This window comes from Aotus nancymaae, unplaced genomic scaffold (genome assembly GCF_030222135.1).
Source record: "Aotus nancymaae isolate 86718 unplaced genomic scaffold, 86718_ANA_hifiasm-v0.15.2.pri h1tg000029l, whole genome shotgun sequence".
Taxonomy (NCBI): domain Eukaryota; kingdom Metazoa; phylum Chordata; class Mammalia; order Primates; family Aotidae; genus Aotus; species Aotus nancymaae.
This window is the reverse complement of record NW_026988442.1, coordinates 42,538,326-42,557,081: the sequence shown is the minus strand read 5'-3', so window position 1 is coordinate 42,557,081 and position 18,756 is coordinate 42,538,326. Positions and strand designations below refer to the sequence as shown.

The 18,756-nt window shown below is 58.9% G+C and overlaps 1 protein-coding gene across 1 annotated transcript in view; it reads right to left on the bottom strand.

The window, feature by feature from the left end:
- RTEL1 (regulator of telomere elongation helicase 1) overlaps positions 1-14,490 on the bottom strand; it is a 36,656-nt gene extending 22,166 nt beyond the window's left edge. The window contains exons 1-9 of the mRNA XM_064382598.1: positions 14,389-14,490; positions 13,676-13,946; positions 12,670-12,871; positions 12,238-12,331; positions 10,290-10,371; positions 10,029-10,089; positions 6,506-6,581; positions 5,404-5,488; positions 25-90 (exon numbers count right to left, since the gene is read on the bottom strand). Of these exons, the coding sequence (XP_064238668.1) occupies positions 25-90; positions 5,404-5,488; positions 6,506-6,581; positions 10,029-10,089; positions 10,290-10,371; positions 12,238-12,331; positions 12,670-12,871; positions 13,676-13,777 (768 nt within the window). The 5' untranslated portion in view covers positions 13,778-13,946; positions 14,389-14,490. The remainder of the gene's footprint in view (positions 1-24; positions 91-5,403; positions 5,489-6,505; positions 6,582-10,028; positions 10,090-10,289; positions 10,372-12,237; positions 12,332-12,669; positions 12,872-13,675; positions 13,947-14,388) is intronic.
- Between the last annotated feature and the right edge of the window lie 4,266 nt (positions 14,491-18,756).

The window sequence follows — 18,756 nt, the reverse complement described above, 5'->3', positions numbered from 1 at the left end:
TTCAGGAGGCCAATGGAGACTCACCACGTTGTGAGCTTCATCAAAGATCACGACCGTCCCCTTCAGGTCAACGCTGTGTGCTCGGCGGCTCTACAAGGGGAAGAGAGGGGATGGGCGCTGGAGCCTAGTGGGACAGGGCCCCTGTGGGCGCAGGCTCACAGAGACGGGGAAAGAGAGAAACCAAGGCATGTGTGGCAGGCAGTAAACATCACAGGCGCAGACTACACATGGCGCCAGCGAAGTCCAGAGGAGGCCTCTCGTCTGTCGGGAGGGCCAGATCTTGATGGCAAACTAGCAGCACCACGCCACGCTAATCAGCAGCTTACCATGGGGGAGACACTCATGGGCAACACGAAAAGGCACACGCCATGCACAGCAAGACAGCCAAAACGCTCTGGGAGCCCCAGGACACCGAAATCAGGCAGCCGCAGATGCGGAGGAGCCAAGAAGACCCAGACCCAGCAGTTCTCTGCCCTGGCACACACTCAGGGAGGTTAAACATCCAGCTTCTGGGTCCCACCCACAGAGTGTCATGGGAGCAATCTGGAGTGGGATCCAGCTTTGGTATTTTTAAATTTTCACACATCAAGATGCCCATTGTAAGTATGCTGAGTTCTGGCAGTGACGCGCACTGTATAACCACCAGCCCCACCCCTGCCTTTTCTATTAATAGCGCATCATATAAATGGAATAAAACAGTAGGTCCAGCTGGGCGTAATCCCAGCACTTTGGGAGGCCGAGGCGGGCAGATCACAAGGTCAGGAGTTCAAGACCAGCCTGGCCAACATGGTGAAACCCTGTCTCTACTAAAAATACAAAAATTAGCCAGGTGTGGTGGCGTGCACCTATAATCCCAGCTACTTGGGAGGCTGAGGCAGAAGAATCGCTTGAACTCAAGAGGCAGAGGCTGCAGTGGGCTGAGATCGTGCCACCACACTCCAGCTTGGGCGACAAAGCGAGACTCCATCTCAAAACAAGAAACAGGAGGTCCTCCTCAGTTGGCTTCTCTGGGTTAGCACGTCTGGGACTCATCGGCTCCCTGCTGCTGCATGACCACGGTCCACGCCCGTGGGCCGCTGCTGCTGTTCGGGTACCACGGTTTGTCCATTCACCTGTCGATGGGCTCACATGAGCTGCTTCCCAGTTTGGGCAACTGTAAACAAAGCTCTGGTAAACCTGCACATTCAAGTCTTTTTCTTTTTCTTTTTTTTTTTTTTTCTGAGATGGAGGCCTTCCTATGTTGCCCAGGCTGGTCTCAAACTCCTGGGCCAAGCGATCTCCAGCCTTGGCCCCTAGAGTTCTGGGATTACAGGTGTGAGCCCCTGAGCCTGGCGCACATACAAATCTCTGAACATATCCTCCCTTCCCCGGCTCGGCTGTTCGGCACACACGTTTGTGGAGTGGCTGCCTCGCGCCTCACCAGCAATGGAGAGGACTCCAGCTGTTCCACACCCTCACGTAACGCTCAGGTCTGGAATTCCAGCCGTGTGGGGGGACCGCAGCTCCTCACGTAACGCTCAGGTCTGGAATTCCAGCCGTGTGGGGGGACCGCAGCTCCTCACGTAACGCTCAGGTCTGGAATTCCAGCCGTGTGGGGGGACCGCAGCTCCTCACGTAACGCTCAGGTCTCTGGAATTCCAGCCGTGTGGGGGGACCACAGCTCCTCACGTAACGCTTAGGTCTGGAATTCCAGCCGTGTGGTGGGACTGCCGTGCTGGCTCCCCGTGGCCTTAACCTGCTTTCTCCTACGACTGGAGGTGCTGGGTGAATTTTCACATGCAGAACTAGCCATTCCGTCCCTCTTGGGGAAACATCTGTCCAGGTCCTTTCCCAGTGGTTAACTGGATTGTTTGCTTAGTTATGAGAGAATTTTACACACTCTGGTCAAAGGTCCTTTGAAATCAAAGGAGAGGCCAGGCATGGTGGTTCATGCCTATAATCCCAGCAGTTTGGGAGGTCGAGGTGGGTGGATCACAAGGTCAGGAGTTTGAAACCAGCCTGGCCAGTATGGTGAAACCCCGTCTCTACTAAAAACACAAAAAAATTAGCCAGGCGTGGTGGCGCATGCCTGTAGTCTCAGCTCCTCCTCAGGAGGATGAGGCAGGAGAATCACTTGAACCCAGGAGGAGGAGGTTGCAGTGAGCCAAGATCTTGCCACTGCGCTCCAGCCAGGGTGACAGAGGGAAACTTTGTGTCAAAAAAACAAACAAACTAAAAAAAAACAAAGAAATCAAAGGACGGCTGAAAAAACTTTTTAAGTCCTTTGAAAGACAGAAGCATTTTCTCCCTTTCTGTAACTGCTCTTTAATTTTCTTAACTCCTCCAAAGAGTTGAAGCTTCAAATTTTGGTGAAGTCCAAATTTTAGTGTTTTTCTTTTTTCTTTTTTTTTAATTTTACTTTAGGTTCTGGGGCACATGTGCAGGTCATGCAGGGTTGCTGCATAGGTGCATACTACATCCGTCATTTCTCCCCATGTTATCCCTCCCCACCCTTCCCACCCCCCGAACTTTAATGTTTTTCTTTATGGCTAGTGCCTTGTGTGTCCACACTAAGAAACCTTTGCCTACCCCAAAGTTGCAAGGACCTCTCATGTTTCTTTCTAGAACTTTTAGTTCAGCTTTTACACTTAGGTTTATACAGAGTAAAGTAAGAGCTAAGATTCACTGTTTTCCAAACAGATACCCAGCCGTTCTAGCACCATTTTTTCAGAAAACCAAAAAAACAATGTTCATTTCATCTCTGAATTACATTGGTGTGTCTGTCAAAAACAATCACCATGGGCCAGGCGTGGTGGCAGCGCCCAAATCCCAGCTACTCGGGAAGCTGATGCGGGAGAACTGCTTGAACCCAGGGGGTGGAGGCTGCAGTGAGCCGAGATTGAGCTGCTGTGCTCCACTGGGTGACAGAGCGAGATTCCGACGGAAATAAAACACCAATCACCACAGGCCGTGGGTCTGCTTGAGTCTCTGTCTTCTGCACAGGCCGTGGGTCTGCTTGAGTCTCTGTCTTCTGCACAGGCCGTGGGTCTGCTTGAGTCTCTGTCTGTCTTCTGCACAGGCCGTGGGTCTGCTTGAGTCTCTGTCTTCTGCACAGGCCGTGGGTATGCCTGAGTCTCTGTCTGTCTTCTGCACAGGCCGTGGGTCTGCTTGAGTCTCTGTCTTCTGCACAGGCCGTGGGTATGCTTGAGTCTCTGTCTGTCTTCTGCACAGGCCGTGGGTCTGCTTGAGGCTCTGTCTTCTGCACAGGCCGTGGGTCTGCTTGAGTCTCTGTCTGTCTTCTGCACAGGCCGTGGGTCTGCTTGAGTCTCTGTCTGTCTTCTGCACAGGCTGTGGGTCTGCTTGAGTCTCTGTCTGTCTTCTGCACAGGCCGTGGGTCTGCTTGAGTCTCTGTCTGTCTTCTGCACAGGCCGTGGGTCTGCTTGAGTCTCTGTCTTCTGCACAGGCCGTGGGTCTGCTTGAGTCTCTGTCTTCTGCACAGGCCGTGGGTCTGCTTGAGTCTCTGTCTGTCTTCTGCACAGGCCGTGGGTCTGCTTGAGTCTGTCTGTCTGTCTTCTGCACGGGCCGTGGGTCTGCTTGAGTCTCTTGTCTGTCTTCTGCACAGGCCGTGGGTCTGCTTGAGTCTCTGTCTGTCTTCTGCACAGGCCGTGGGTCTGCTTGAGGCTCTGTCTTCTGCACAGGCCGTGGGTCTGCTTGAGTCTCTGTCTTCTGCACAGGCCGTGGGTCTGCTTGAGTCTCTGTCTTCTGCACAGGCCTGTGCTTGAGCCAGGCAGTCTCCACCCAACTCCCACAGCTTTAGAGGAGTCTTGAAACCAGCGAGGTGCGTCCTCCAGCTTTGTTCTTCTCCACCATCACCTTGCTGTTTCAGATCTTCAGTGTGTCCATCAAAGTGTTAGATTCAGCTTACCCACTGTAATGTAACTGTCCCAGGGAGGGGCCTGGTGGGGTCAGAAGCTCTCCAGGTGGTTCCCAAGGGCAGCCAGGGCTCACAGCACTGAGTCACCCACAACCACAGCAAACCTCACCAGCTCTCCATTCTGCAGTCGCTTCCAGGAGTCGGCCCCCACCACCCCACGCTCGCTGCCTCAGTTGCTCTGCTGCAGCTGCTATGGCTCCTCTCCAACTCAGCATTCCCCATCCTGGGCCCTGCCCACTCGGCTCTGGATCCACCTCCTCCCTCTGCTCTATTTCCCTTCAATATCATCAGCTCGCGTGCTTATACCCTTTTGCTGTCTACCTGTCCCCACCACCAGAATCAAAGCTCCATGTGAATGAAGCCAGTTTTGCTATGCCTAGAACAGCACCAGCACAACGGGCTCTTGATAAATATACACCCCGAGAATGAGCAAGCGAAGGGATCTGGAGAGAAAAACGCCACCCTGTCATCGTCACATGAACACACGAGTCACTGACCCCATGCACGGTGTCTGATCCCACCTGCACTAAATAAAAAGTGAGGGGCACAAAATCGTTTGGGTGAGCATACGCTGTTGGGTGGGAGTGAGTGTGGCACCAGGCACAGGCTGGGAGGGGGGAGTGAGTGAGAGTGAGCGTGGGGCTGGGCACAGGCTGAGGGGGGAGTGAGCGGGAGTGAGCATGGGGCTGAGGGGGAGTGAGCGGGAGTGAGCGTGGGGCTGAGGGGGGAGTGAGCGGGAGTGAGAGTGGGGCTGAGGGGGCAGTGAGCGGGAGTGAGCGTGGGGCTGAGGGGGAGTGGGGGGAGTGAGTGGGAGTGAGCGTGGGGCTGGGCACAGGCTGAGGGGGGAGTAAGCGGGAGCGTGGGGCTGAGGGGGAGTGGGGGGAGTGAGCGGGAGTGAGCGTGGGGCTGAGGGGGAGTGGGGGGAGTGAGTGGGAGTGAGCGTGGGGCTGGGCACAGGCTGAGGGGGGAGTGAGCGGGAGTGAGCATGGGGCTGAGGGGGAGTGAGCGTGGGGCTGAGGGGGGAGTGAGCGGGAGTGAGAGTGGGGCTGAGTGGGGAGTGAGCGGGAGTGAGCGTGGGGCTGAGGGGGAGTGGGGGAAGTGAGCGGGAGTGAGCGTGGGGCTGGGCACAGGCTGAGGGGGGAGTGAGTGCGCTTCCCATGTTCTTGGTCTCCCACAGTCCGATGTGAGTAAAGAGCCTGAAGTGTCCAGATCATGAGTGGGCACTGGCCCGGGGACCACACCTGGAGGTCTCTCCTCACTGCCACCAGCCTACCCACACCCAGGGTGCTCACAACAGCTGACCCGTGGCCTGGGGCTGCTCACAAGTGTGTCTGGCCAGGCTGAGCGCCTGCCAAGAGACAGAGTGGAGTCCTCCCGCCCACACCTGCTGCTCTGAGGCCCTGAACCAGCAAGGCTTGGATGGCCTTTCCTAAGCCCAGGGACACCCCCTGGACATCAGGAGTCACCAGATGCACAGACTGGGCCCCCACCTTGGCATCCAACAAGTAATTGTACGGCATGAAGATGATGTCGGCCTGCTGCTTCAGGTTCCGGGACAGGTAGTAAGGGCACACCCTGGAGGGAGAGGGGGGAAGGTGCTATGAGCGCCCCGTGCAGGGCAGGACCCGGGGCCGCCATGGCTTCTGACCAGGAAGAAGCCTTATCCTGCGCGTGGGGCCCAGGTGGGAAGCTGCTCTCTGGGATGGATGGGCAGTCCACATCAGTTCCCAACCCTGTGAATCATCGTCTCTTTAAAAACTCAATGGAAAAGAAAAAACAACCCTATTCCTGGATGGAGGTTACCAGAAACAAACACAACACAGAAGCACTAAAAACAGCAGAGCCGGCGGGTGCGCGGCTCACGCCCGTAACCCCAGCACTTCGGGAGGCCACGGTGGGCAGGTACCTTGAGCTCAGGAGTCTGAGACTGGCCTGGGCAACACAACGAGACCCTGTCTGTACAAAAAATACAAAAATTAACCAGGAATGGTGGTGCGTGCCTGTAGTCCCGGCTACTTGGGAGGCTCAGCTGGGAAAATCGCTTGAGCCTGGGAGGTTGAGGCTGCAGTGAGCTGAGATCACGACTCTGCACTCCAGCCTAGGAAACAAAGCTAGATCCTGTCTCACAAAAAAAGGGAGGAGGGGAGCTTTTCCCCCTATATATAAGAAAGGCTTTATTACAACTTGAATCTCTGAAGCTATGATGTTGACATTGGACATATCTGCTGTCCTCAAAAGAACGAGGCCAAGCTACCAGCACCAGTATGAGAAGCTATTCACAATGCTGAGTGAAAACAGCAGACCGCAGACAGAAGTGTGTGCCTCCACAGCAGACACAGGCCTGCAGGGTCCTGCAGACACAAGGTCCACAGTGGCCATCTGGGGTGGCTGAGGGCCAGGGACTAGGGAGGCAGTTTCTTTCTACTTTAAGTTCCTCAGAGCTGCTTAAACATTTTCATACTGAATGGTTGTTAGTTTCATAATTTAAAAGGAACAAAGAAAAGGAAAGAAACATATTGGGGGTTCGGCAGGCCACAGGAGAGCTGGGCCGTGGAAGGACGTGGTGGGCGTGGCCTCACCGACGGGGCTCACCTGTGCCTGCTTCCGCTCTTGACCAAGTCCTCGATGTCCAGGATGGGGCTGGCCAGCTCCTGCTCCAGGCTCTTCTCTGTAGGTGTGAGGCAGGGGTAAACACACACCCTCAGCGTCCGCTAAGTCTCCCGGACCACAGGGGGATGCTCGGACAGAACAGCTCCTCCACGGTGGGCACGGCAGGGAATTCCCCGGCAACCGTGAACATGCCACAAAGCACCCACTGAGGGTCTCAGGTGCCCAAGGGAGGCCCACACCCGAAGTGATCCCAAGGGAGTCCTCCTCTGCCCCAGAAGGCAGCCTGAGGCTTAGGGTGGATCCAACAGAGGCCAGCAGGGTCCCGAGGGTTCTCCGCATCCTCTCCAAGACAGCCCAAGACAGGACAGGAGTGGCGGCCATACCCAGCCCTCCTCGGGGCAGGAAAGGACAGCCCCTCAGCCTATCGCCCCAGCCCACAGAGGTGTCTCTCACAAACCCTTGCGATTACAGCCACTGTCACTCAGCTTCCCTGCCAACCACAACAGACCCAGAACTTCCAGCTAAAGAAGAACCAGGTTTTCCTGGGCTAAACGGTACCCCCACACACACAGCATGGAAGCTATGGGAAAGGGCACTGCCTATGCTGGCTGAGAGGCCCAGGCAGAAAAGATCTCTGGGAGTTTGGGAGATGGTCTGGCCCTCCCTTGCCTCCACAGCACAGGGTCCCAAACTGGAACCACAAGAATTCCTTAAGGAGCTGCTTAAACACAGACAGGACCAGGGACCTCTTCTAACAAGCACCCCAGAGTCTTAGGGCAGTCACACGTGCCAGTGGAGCCTCCCCCAGCTCCCAACTCCGTCATGGCTACTTTGTGCCAGTCCCCAGCAGGTGCCAGGTCCCCTGAGGGCCAGGACTCAGCTGCAGAGGCCAGAAGCAAGTGTGTACACACACACACACACACACACACGCACACACCCTCCCCAGCGATGACCCAACCCAGGACTCAGCTGCAGAGGCCAGAAGCAAGTGTGTGCGCACACACACACACACACACGCACACACCCTCCCCAGTGATGACCCAACTCAGGACTCAGCTGCAGAGGCCAGAAGCAAGTGTGTACACACACACACACGCACACACCCTCCCCAGCGATGACCCAACCCAGGACTCAGCTGCAGAGGCCAGAAGCAAGTGTGCACACACACACACACACACACACACACGCACACACCCTCCCCAGCGATGACCCAACCCAGGACTCAGCTGTAGAGGCCAGAAGCATGCACGCACATGCACACACGCGCACACGCCCACATACACACACGCCCACATACACACACACATGCACACACACCTACACACCAGCGATGACCCAACCCCAGATGCCCCCAGGGACAGCAGGGAAGGCAGGGCAGGAAAAACACGTCTCTTAGCAGCACCACAGCAACAGGCCAGCCAATCAGCACGCGCTGCAGCACACAGCACTTTCCAGCCCTTCCCCGGTGGAGAGCCGAGGGCGGGGCGAGGACAGGAGCTGTGAGGGGAAGGGGACGAGGGGCAGGGCCGTCCCAGAGGCTCCGCCCCAGGCTAACCACAGGCCTGCTGTCCCTGCCAGTGTCCTCAAAGGCCAGGAAGGGCACCAGCTCTCCGGCTGTCTCTTCGTTCGTCCAAAATACCTGCCTCCCTTCCTCTCGTGCCCCTCCTGGAGCTGCAGCCCATTCCAAAGATGCCCAGGCCTGTGCGGCTGCTGCAGACACCACCCTCACAGCCCATCCACGGGGCAGACAGGACACAAAGGTTCACAGCTAGGCGACTCCCGCCAGGTCAGGCAGTGAGAGCCCAAGCCAAGGGGGACAGGCTGGGGGCTGGTCTGTGTCTTCTTAGACTGAGCCCACAGGCCGGAGGAGGAGAAAGAGGGAGGCCTGACACCCATGGAAGCAGAACCAGGAGGCAGTCAACCACCCTCAGCAGGGAGCAGGTCCAGCAGCCACAGGGCACTGCCCTAGTCCAGGACCACGGCCGACCAGGCCCATGGTCAGGGTTCCACAGTATCCCAAGGACCCCCCGCTGCATGGGCCTAGGGACACCCAGAAGGCATTCCTGTCCTGGAAATCCGGGCGAGGAACTCAGAAATGATGACCGTGGACAATTTCCAACAACACATCTGCCTGCCCGTCCCAGAGTCACCTCCCACAGGCATCGCTGAGACGAGCATGCAGCTCCCGTCAGGGAACCTGGGGCCCAGATACAGAGCCCCTTCTCAGGACCACCAGAAAGGCCTGGACAACCACACATCGAGGTGACTGGGGGCCTCGGTGCCACCAGACCGAAAAACCAGCAAACAAGAAGGCCACACAGAACACACCTCAGCAAGCGGGGGCTCCCTGCAGGGCCAGGTTCCATCCACCTGTCTCTTCAAGGGGCAGGGCCCAGAAACGCCTGGTGGTGGGTCACGAGGGACCACCCAGCTCCGCCCCGGCAGGTGAGTGCCGTCCTAGATGCCACGGCAGCTTCAGGGTCCTCAGTCCTGGCACACTGAGCACTCAACAAACATCCTGCAGACAGCGGCCTACAGGACCACCGCCGCCTTCTACGTTCCAGGGCCGCATCAGCCGAGGCTCCAGTCCCAACCCCGAGGCAGGAAGCAGGGAACCCTGATCCCACAGAAGCCCAGGCCCCAGCGACTGCAGACATGCCACCTCAGGTCACAGAAAACACCAAGGGCACCAGACGGGGCTCACCCTGCCACTGCCTCTGGGACCCTGTGATGAGCCCCAGAAGCCCCTGACACACCCGAGGAGCAGCCACGTGGGTGGAAAAGCCTCTGACAGGCTGTGGCCGCCCCGGGTAGGTTCCCTTCATTCACTCATCCTGTCTCTGGAAGAAGCCCCAGGGCCTCCCGTGTGGGACCCACAGGACTCAGCCTGGAGTCACACTCAGGGCTGTAATTTTTTGTAGCAAGGGAACACACAGCAAGGTCAGCACAGGAAAAAGACACACGGGGCAGGGTCGGGGGAGGTCAGACACAGCTTCCAGGACCCCCTCCCAGAGTGATATGAGGGCCCGTCCCAGGAGCATCCACTGCTGGGCGAGCAACAAAATCCCAGGCTCCCCGAAAAGAAAGAAGGTATTCAGCAAAACCCTACTGTTTGCACCAACACTTTAGGTGCAGGAAGCCCCTCATCAGGAAACGGAGGGAGCCTTCGCAAAACCCACGACCCCAGGCACCAGCCAGAGGCAGTCTTGCCGGCTGGCTGTCTTGGACCACTGTGTGAGCTCTTCCACGCAGGAGCCTAACACAGAGGCCTCGAGTCAGAAGACAGGACCCAGCTATGCGACTGCACTGGCCAGCCCACCGGACAAGCACGACCAGGCTGTGACACCGCAGAGCTCTGCCCTGAGAGACACACACCTGAACCCCACCCTGGTCCCACCGACCCTGGTCCTACCAACCCTGGTCCCACCAGCCCCGGCCCCACCGAGCTCCGCCTGAGAGACTCACACACTCCAACCCGATCCCGGCCGCGACGAGCCACTTGTACCTTCTACGTTGTTGTAGAAATGACAGGAGCGACTTGCCACCTTCTTTCGACACAGGTGGATCTGGGGGAGGAAGCGCAAAGTGAGCGGCTGGAGCACGGCCAAGAAAGGACCGAACCAGCCTCCACCCACCAGGTCCTCCCCTGCAGTCCCCCGGATGTATTTAAAACCCTATCCCAGCGGGAGCAGAGCCTGGGGCTCTGGACACCCAGCAGCACTCGTCTCACGGAATCCTGAGCCACAGCGGGAGCCCAGGAGCCCACCTGCATGTGGTTACTCTCCTGCTTCTTCACTTCAGGGTGGATGCACAGCTGCTCCCGGGAGCCCAGCACACACACCTTAGGCCTGATGGGAGAGAGCACGTGGGTGGGAGCCCGGCACACACACCTCAGGCCTGGTGTGAGAGGGCACGTGGGTGGGAGCCCAGCACACACATCTCAGGCCTGGTGGGAGAGGGCACGTGGGTGGGAGCCCGGCACACACACCTCAGGCCTGGTGTGAGAGGGCACGTGGGTGGGAGCCCAGCACACACACCTCAGGCCTGGTGTGAGAGGGTACGTCGGTGGGAGCCCAGCATACCCTCAGGTCTGGTGTGAGAGGGCACGTGGGTGGGAGCCCGGCACACACACCTCAGGCCTGACGGGAGAGGGCACGTGGGTGGGAGCCCAGCACACCCTCAGGTCTGGTGTGAGAGGGCACGTGGGTGGGAGCCCGGCACACACACACCTCAGGCCTGACGGGAGAGGGCACGTGGGTGGGATCCCGGCACACACACCTCAGGCCTGGTGTGAGAGGGCACGTGGGTGGGAGCCCAGCACACCCTCAGGTCTGGTGTGAGAGGGCACGTGAGTGGGAGCCCAGCACACCCTCAGGTCTGGTGTGAGAGGGCACGTGGGTGGGAGCCCAGCACACCCTCAGGTCTGGTGTGAGAGGGCACGTGGGTGGGAGCCCAGCACACCCTCAGGTCTGGTGTGAGAGGGCACGTGGGTGGGAGCCCAGCACACCCTCAGGTCTGGTGTGAGAGGGCACGTGGGTGGGAGCCCAGCACACCCTCAGGTCTGGTGTGAGAGGGTACATGGGTGGGAGCCCAGCACACACACCTCAGGCCTGACGGGAGAGGGTACGTGGGTGGGAGCCCAGCACACCCTCAGGTCTGGTGCGAGAGGGTACATGGGTGGGAGTCCAGCACACACACCTCAGGCCTGACGGGAGAGGGCACGTGGGTGGGAGCCCGGCACACACACCTCAGGCCTGGTGTGAGAGGGCACGTGGGTGGGAGCCCAGCACACCCTCAGGTCTGATGTGAGAGGGTACGTGGGTGGGAGCCCAGCACACACACCTCAGGCCTGACGGGAGAGGGCACGTGGGTGGGAGCCCAGCACACACACCTCAGGCCTGGTGTGAGAGGGCACGTGGGTGGGAGCCCAGCACACCCTCAGGTCTGGTGTGAGAGGGCACGTGGGTGGGAGCCCGGCACACACACCTCAGGCCTGACAGGAGAGGGCACGTGGGTGGGAGCCCAGCACACACACCTCAGGCCTGGTGTGAGAGGGTACGTGGGTGGGAGCCCAGCACACCCTCAGGTCTGGTGTGAGAGGGCACGTTGGTGGGAGCCCAGCACACCCTCAGGCCTGGTGGGAGAGGGCACGTGGGTCGAGGAGGAGCTGCCTCTAACAGCCACAGCGTGGTACCGTAGTGTGAGCTGTATGAGGACACAGAAGCGCCTCAGCGGCCACAGGAAACATAGCTGCGACGTGGCCCAGGCATGGGAGGGAGCAGAAGACAGTGGGGGCCTGGACAGAGGGTCAAGACTCGACAGCTTCACAGGGCCCTGCCACAGAAACCAGGACAGAACACCAGACTCTGCCGGGCTCTGACAAACGGCAGGGCCTCCTCCCACTTCATGAGCAAAGCTGCACTGTGGTCTGGCCCTGCCCCACAACTGCCACAGCACCCACCGCCTGCAAGGAGCTCTAGATGCCAGCCCAAGGTCAGCACACAAACGCAAAGCTAATTCCTCACAAGTCACGGGTACTGGGGGCAGCCCAGGCCCAAGCCTACCCCTGGGCACCAGCACACTGCACACTCCTGGAGAGAGTCTAGAAAGACCACCACTCTCCACCACTACACAGCATGGGCTGTGTACCCTGCAACATGCCAAGCTGGGTTCTCTCGATGACCCTGAGACAGGTGTGAACTCGCCTGACCCACCGGTAGGAGGTGTTCCGAAGCTCGTTGATGACCTGGGTGAGTTGCGAGTGGGTCCTGGAGGCGTAAATGATCTTTGGGATGTCCGTGTAGCAAGCTGAGCAGATACAAGCAAGCACAGAGGTCATGGCTCTCACACAATGTTCTCACGTGCCAAAGGCAGGTGGCATTCAGCTAGCTCAGCCCTGCAGACAGCCAACAATCTGATACCCCAGAGACTTGTTTATCAAAAACGGGTGACGTGGGTATTCCAGGGCCCTCATTCAGCAGAAAAGCCCAACCCCAGGTTTATACCCAGGACGGCAAGAAATGGTGTGGTACCTACAAAATTCCTGAGCTCTGCTTGAGACGGCAGAAGGCCCCGGGGACCAACCCACCCTCAGCACCACCCCTTTCCCACCGTCCCCACAGGAGGCCAGGAAGGGCCTGGGTCACCTATGGGGTCTCCATCAGCAGCCGCAGCAGCAATGCCCCAGGATGACAAGGCCCGATCTGGAAAGCGCTCCCCTTGCAGCCTCTCGGCAACCTTGCGGGCAGAGATGGTGTCTCGGAGGTGTTCGCGCCAGGCCAGCGTGGTGCACAGGAGGCACAGCGTCTTCCCTGTGCCCGTGGGGCTCTCCAGGATGCCATTCACCTTCTGAACGGAGTTGAGAGCAAGGGTTATGAGGAAGAAGTGAGGCCGCACAAGCCACCGAGACAAGCCTTGGCAGCCAGTGGGCAGCATTTCGAAAATGCAGAGGGCACTGTGAGGTGGCGAGAGCACCATGGGACCGTGGAAGCGTCCTCGGGACACTTTCCACTCTTGCCCTAAAAGGTGTGAAGCAACTCGGCAATTTGCAGAACACTATGCAAAATACGACAGTATTTTTCAGCCTAAGGAGTAAGATGATTAATTAGGTGTCAAGTCTCAAAATAGGAACTTGTTCTGCGTTTCTGGATCCAAACGTTAACGCTGCCTTATCGGATGTCCTACATACGAGCTCTCAGATGGGAACCGGAGCAGCAAACTCCAGGAGGGGAGGGGTGTGAGCCGGGTACAGGAGGGCACCCAGAAGGCAACCTGTGCTGCTGCCACCTCCCCGCACCCCCCAGACTCAAAGGCCTTCAAAGGGAGGCTGGCCACGGCTGTCCCCAACGGAAATCCTTCCTCCTGAGCCTTGGATGCCAGCCGCTCCTAGAGAGGCCCCGAGGCACTCCCAAGTCTGTCAGCACCAAGGGCGATCATTTTCACCTGTCAGTCTTCTCTTCCACCCCACCTGGAACACCGGCCCTTTTTTTTTGAGACACAGTTTCGCTCTGTCGCCCAGGCTGGAGTGTAACGGCATGACCGCGACGCTAGCCCTTTTTATGACAGAGGCTGCATCTCGCACGGAGGGGCATGGCTGGAACCGCCCTGACAGAAGCTCCACCCACGGTCCTTTACTCAGGGCCTGTGATCTACCTTCTGCAGACACTCCAGGACCTTGGCCATGTACTCCTGCTGGCATTTGTAGGGCTCGAAAGGGAAGTCTACGGTCACACCATTCAGGACTATCTTGGGCATATCGACCTGTTCTCAGGAGGGCTCAGAGGGTCGCTGAGGGGCAGGCTTATTCGGGCCTGTGCGAAAAACCACTCCGAACGTCCCAGGGTCTCAGCCACTCCTAGCGGTCGATGCGAGCATGTGCCCTGGGACACAACGCTGCTCTCTTCCAGAATCCCTATGGCAAGACCTGGGAAAACAGTAAGACCTGTTTGTAGATGGGCATTCCCAGAAGTCCCTCCTGCGGAGAGGTGGAGGACAACCCTGGCATACCCCACCGCGAGGAGACGGCGGGGGACGAAGACGCCAAGGGGCTGCGCCCAGCCCTATCCTCCCGCCCCACGGCTCCGCCCTTCTCTGGAAGAGACGCCCACGGTGCCGCAACCTCCGCCTGCAGTAACTCCGTTACTTCCACAAGAGCCTGAGGGCTGGAGCGGCAAGCGGCGCCCCTGCCGGCCAGCAGGACGTCGGAGCGGACGGTCTGAGCCTCCGGCCCTGCCTCTGCAGCCCTCTGCCCTCCTGGTGCTTGGAGGCCATTCCCCAGCCCGCCCGGGGGGCAACCGGGTGCAGCCGAAGCAGCGAAAGAGCGTCTCGGGATGCCAATCGGTGCAGCCCTGGGCAAGCCACTCAACTTCTCTAGGCCTCAGTCCAGTGCGGCCTGGGAACCGGGACGGCCCTTCCCTCCAGTCCCGGCCATGGGCTCCGCCAACGACGCGGCGCCAGCGCACACAGAAAACTACAGGTCCCAGAATGCAGCGCAGCCAATCCACCAGCCCGCGGCCCCGAGGGCGGCGCGGGGCCTGCCGGGACCTGTAGTTTCGAAAACCGTAACGCGCCCCTGAGCCGCTCGGGTAGAAGAACCACTTGCAGGGTCACTGCGACTCACTGCTGACTTGCCTTCGCGGCGAGCCTTCTAGAACCAGGGGGCCCTCAGGAACTCAACCGACTCCAGTCGAGCGCCGCCACCGCGTGCCCCGCTGTCAGCCAGTTCGGACTTCGCGGGCTGAGGCGCGCAGTCGCCGCTGAGCGCGCTGCACTTCCGCCCCCACTTCCGGTCCGCTGCTTTGTGCTCCGGTCGGAACCTGTTTCCCCGCGGAGGGGTCCGCCTTCTCTTCGGCTCCTTGAGGTCTACGCGGCCCTTTGCGCGTTCCTTGCCCGGCTCCCCTGCCCGGTGAACCTCACTTCCGTCGCCCACAGGCAGACATCTGGGGTCCTGCCCGTCTCCTCCCTTGGTGTCACCCCCCCAGCAGGGTCTCCGTTCTACCACCACCTCCCTAGGCCACGCCGCCACCATTGCCCCGAGAGCTGCACGGACCTCCTCCCCGGAGGCATCTTCCGTTTCACTGCCGACCGCTTTCCCGAAAATGGGAACACGGCTGCCCGCGGCCCAGGCCCCGGCTCCTGGGAGCCCTGACCGCCTCTCTCCTTCCTCCGCCGCTCGGTCCAGCTTCTGCGCGGGTCACTGTCCCCGCACTGGCCCGGGCGGGCCTCCCTGAGCCCCCGGCACCCGGCATCGGCTGACAGCAGGGCGGACTCCAGGGGCGAGGCCCGCGCAGTCCTGTGGGGTCGGGGCTGCTCGTCTCAGGTGGCCACGGGAGGAAGGCGGCGCTGCCTGAGCGCGCGCGGCCAGCAGGCGGCGCCTGTCGTGGCCGTTTAGCACTCGCGGTTTCCCACGGGTGGCCATGCTGCTGCTCGAGACGGTGCTCGGCCGAGAAGCCCCCGCCATGGGCCTGTTCCGGTGAAGGGACCGCCGGCCGCCTGTCCGGGACGCGGCAGGGGTGGACGATGAGGAGGCGCAGCCACACACACGTGTGCAAGGGTTTCAGTGCCGCCCGCGCTTGCGGATACGGTCCGGCTGCGCGCCCACCCACGTGCCCCCGACTGTGATGCCCACGTGTGGAGGGAGGGCCTGGAGGGAGGTGACCGGATCCGGGGATCGGTTTCCCCCAGGCTGTTCTCATGATAGTGACGGCTCACGAGCTCCCACGGCTTGAAGGCGGCGGGTTCCCCTTCTTCCTGCCTCTCTGTCTGTCTCTCTCCTGACGCCGTGTCAGGCCTGGGAGCTGGGACTAACATATTTCGCCTTCTGCCATGATTGTAATTTTCCAGACGGCTCCCGAGCCATGATGTCAGCTCACTGCAGCGTCCACCTCCCAGGTTCAAGCGCTTCTCCCAGCCTGCCGAGTATCTGGGACCACAGGCACCCACCACCACACCCAGCCAATTTTTGTATTTTTAGTAGAGACAGGGTTTGACCATGTTGCCCAGGCTGGTCTGGAACTGACCTCGGGTGAGCCACCCGCCTCAGCCTCTCAAAGTACTGGGATTACGGGCGTGAGCCACCGCGCCCAGCCAGGTAGTGTCTTAATAGCAGTGTGAGATCAGACAAATGCTTGACACACTTCTCCCTGGACGGCCCTGGGATAAGTCCTCTTATCGTCCACACTCCATGTGTGAGGAAGTGAGGCACAGGCTGTTTAGACTGCCCGGAGCCTGCCAAGGAGCCGGAGTTTGACTTTTTGCTGCCACACACCCCATCTGGAGAGCAGTGGCCAGAAAAGGCTGTGTCGCGGACTGCGCTGAAGTCTGAGTCATCTGCTCCTTGCCAGCTGCTAGAGGAGCGCGCATTCTGGCCTTGGGCGGTCAGGAACTCCTGTACCCCTGCCCACCTCCTCTAGTTGCTGACGCAGCCACAGCTCCAGCAAACAGCAGGTGCTTGACAGATGTCTGTTGAATGAGTGTTCTACCGAGGTACAGGGCTCCTCCTAGGAGCCAGGGTTAATTTCAAGAGTGCAGAAGTCTGATAAAAGTCACATTTTATTAAAAACATGTTTTTAGACGAATTCTTGCTCTTGTTGCCCAGGCTGGAGGGCAATGGCATGATCTTGGCTCACTGCAACCTCTGCCTCGTGGGTTCGAGTGATTCTCCTGCTTCAGCCTCCTGAGTAGCTGGGATTGCAGGCACCTGCCATCACACCTGGCTAATTTTTGTATTTTTAGTAGAGACGGGGTTTCACCATGTTGGCCAGGCTGGTCTTAAACTCCTGACCTCAGGTGATCTGCCCACTTCGGCCTCCCAAAGTGCTGGCTTTACAGGTGTGAGCCACCCCAACCGGCCAAAACTTTTTTTTTTATTGAGACAGAGTCTCGAACTGTTGCCCAGGCTGTAGTGCAGTGGTGCGGTCTCAGCTTACTGCAATCTCCGCCTCCTGGATTCAAGTGATTCTCCTGCCTCAGCCTCCCGAGTAGCTGGGACTACAGGCGTGTACCACCACATCCAGCTAATTTTTTTGTATTTTTAGTAGAGTTGAGGTTTCACCATGTTGGCCAGGCTGGTCTCGAACGCCTGACCTCGTGATCCACCTACCTCAGCCTCCCAAAGTGTTGGGATTAAGGTGTGAGCCACCTGCCCCCCCATTTTTTTTTAACTAGCACATGTGCACATGAAAAACATCTTTGAGGTGGGGAGGGGCGGCTTGATGGGGCCAGGGGTGGTAGCGGCGTGGCTGGGCCATGCTGGGGTCCCAGGCTTCACGCTCATGCCGGCCCATCGCCCCCAGGATGTGCTCCTCATGATCTGGCACCATAAGACCACCATCTTCATGGACGCCAGGGAGTCCGGCACATGTTGGAGCTGAAGCGCATTGTCACGGGCATCCTCAAGCGGCTGCCTGATGAGCAGCAACTGTATAAGGACAACCAAGTCTCGGATGATGGCAAGACGCTGGGCAAGTGTGGCTTCACCAGCCAAGCAGCACGGCCACAGGCCCCTGCCACAGTGGGGCTGGCCTTCCGGCAGAGGACACCTGTGAGCCCCTGTGTGCCCAGTTGTTCTCAGCCTGCTGAGCTGCTCGACGTGATGAGACGCAGGGACTCAGAGGGCAGTGCCAGTGAAGAAGTGGTGCAGTGAGAGCACCCTAGAGGCCATCTCCCCAATTAAAGAGATTTGGAAAAAAGAAAAAGAAGAAAAACATCTTTGAAATGCCTGCTCATGCACTTCCTGCAGTTGACCTTGGTGAGAAGTCAAAATCTGCTCCAAGACCTGGTGTTATATTGGCGCAAACAGTCAGTACAGCTACTGTGTGTGCCCGCTAGCACACTGTCAGTACAGCTGTGTGTGTGCCTGTTAGCACACTGTCAATACAGCTGTATGTGTGCCCACTAGCGTGCTGAGAGTCAGTACAGCTGACAATCAGTGCCCCCGTTGTGTGTGCCTGCTAGTGCGCACTAGCTGTGCACACCTACTGTGCTCCTGGCACTATGCCAGGGGCTTCCACACACCTGGTCCCTGTGCTCCAGATGAGGACATGGGCTCAGAGAGGGTCTTGCCAGAGTCACAGTGAGTGTGAGGCATTACAGTGCTCTGAGCCTGACTGGGCCAGCCCTGCCCCACCCACATGAGAAGACTCTGGAGGTCCCAGACGGGTACTCCTCTTGGTCCCTAGCACCTGTGTTCCAGCACCTGGGGCTGGAGTCCATCAGAAGGACGCTGACTGTCTCCAACTGCCACTGTGGTGGCCAACAGGGAGGACACGGCTGCGTTGTGGTGGGCAGCTCAGTGTGCCTCTGCCCGCTTCCTCCTCCTTCCCAGAGCTGGGTTCCTAGGAATGGCCCAGGGGCTTACTCTGTGTGTATATTACTTTGATAGAGCTTCATAGCAAATCACCACAAACTCAACAGCTTAAAACAACCCTCAGTTATTACCTCCCAGTTCCTTGTATCCCAAGGCTGAAGCCAAGTGGGCTGAGTTCTTGTGTGGAGGCCCTGGAGTCACACCTGCCTCCGGCGCATTCTCTTCCTGCCGGCAGAACTCACTTCCTTGCCATTGAGGTCTTCTTGTCTTGCCGGCTGTCGGCTGGGGGCGGTTCTCAGATCCTTGCCATGTGGCCCCTCATCTCAACAACAGAGAACCTTCTTTGCTTTTACCCCTCCAATTTCTTCAACCAGTCAGAGGAGACTGCTTTTAAAGTGCTCCTGTGATGGGGTCAGGGCCTGCCTGA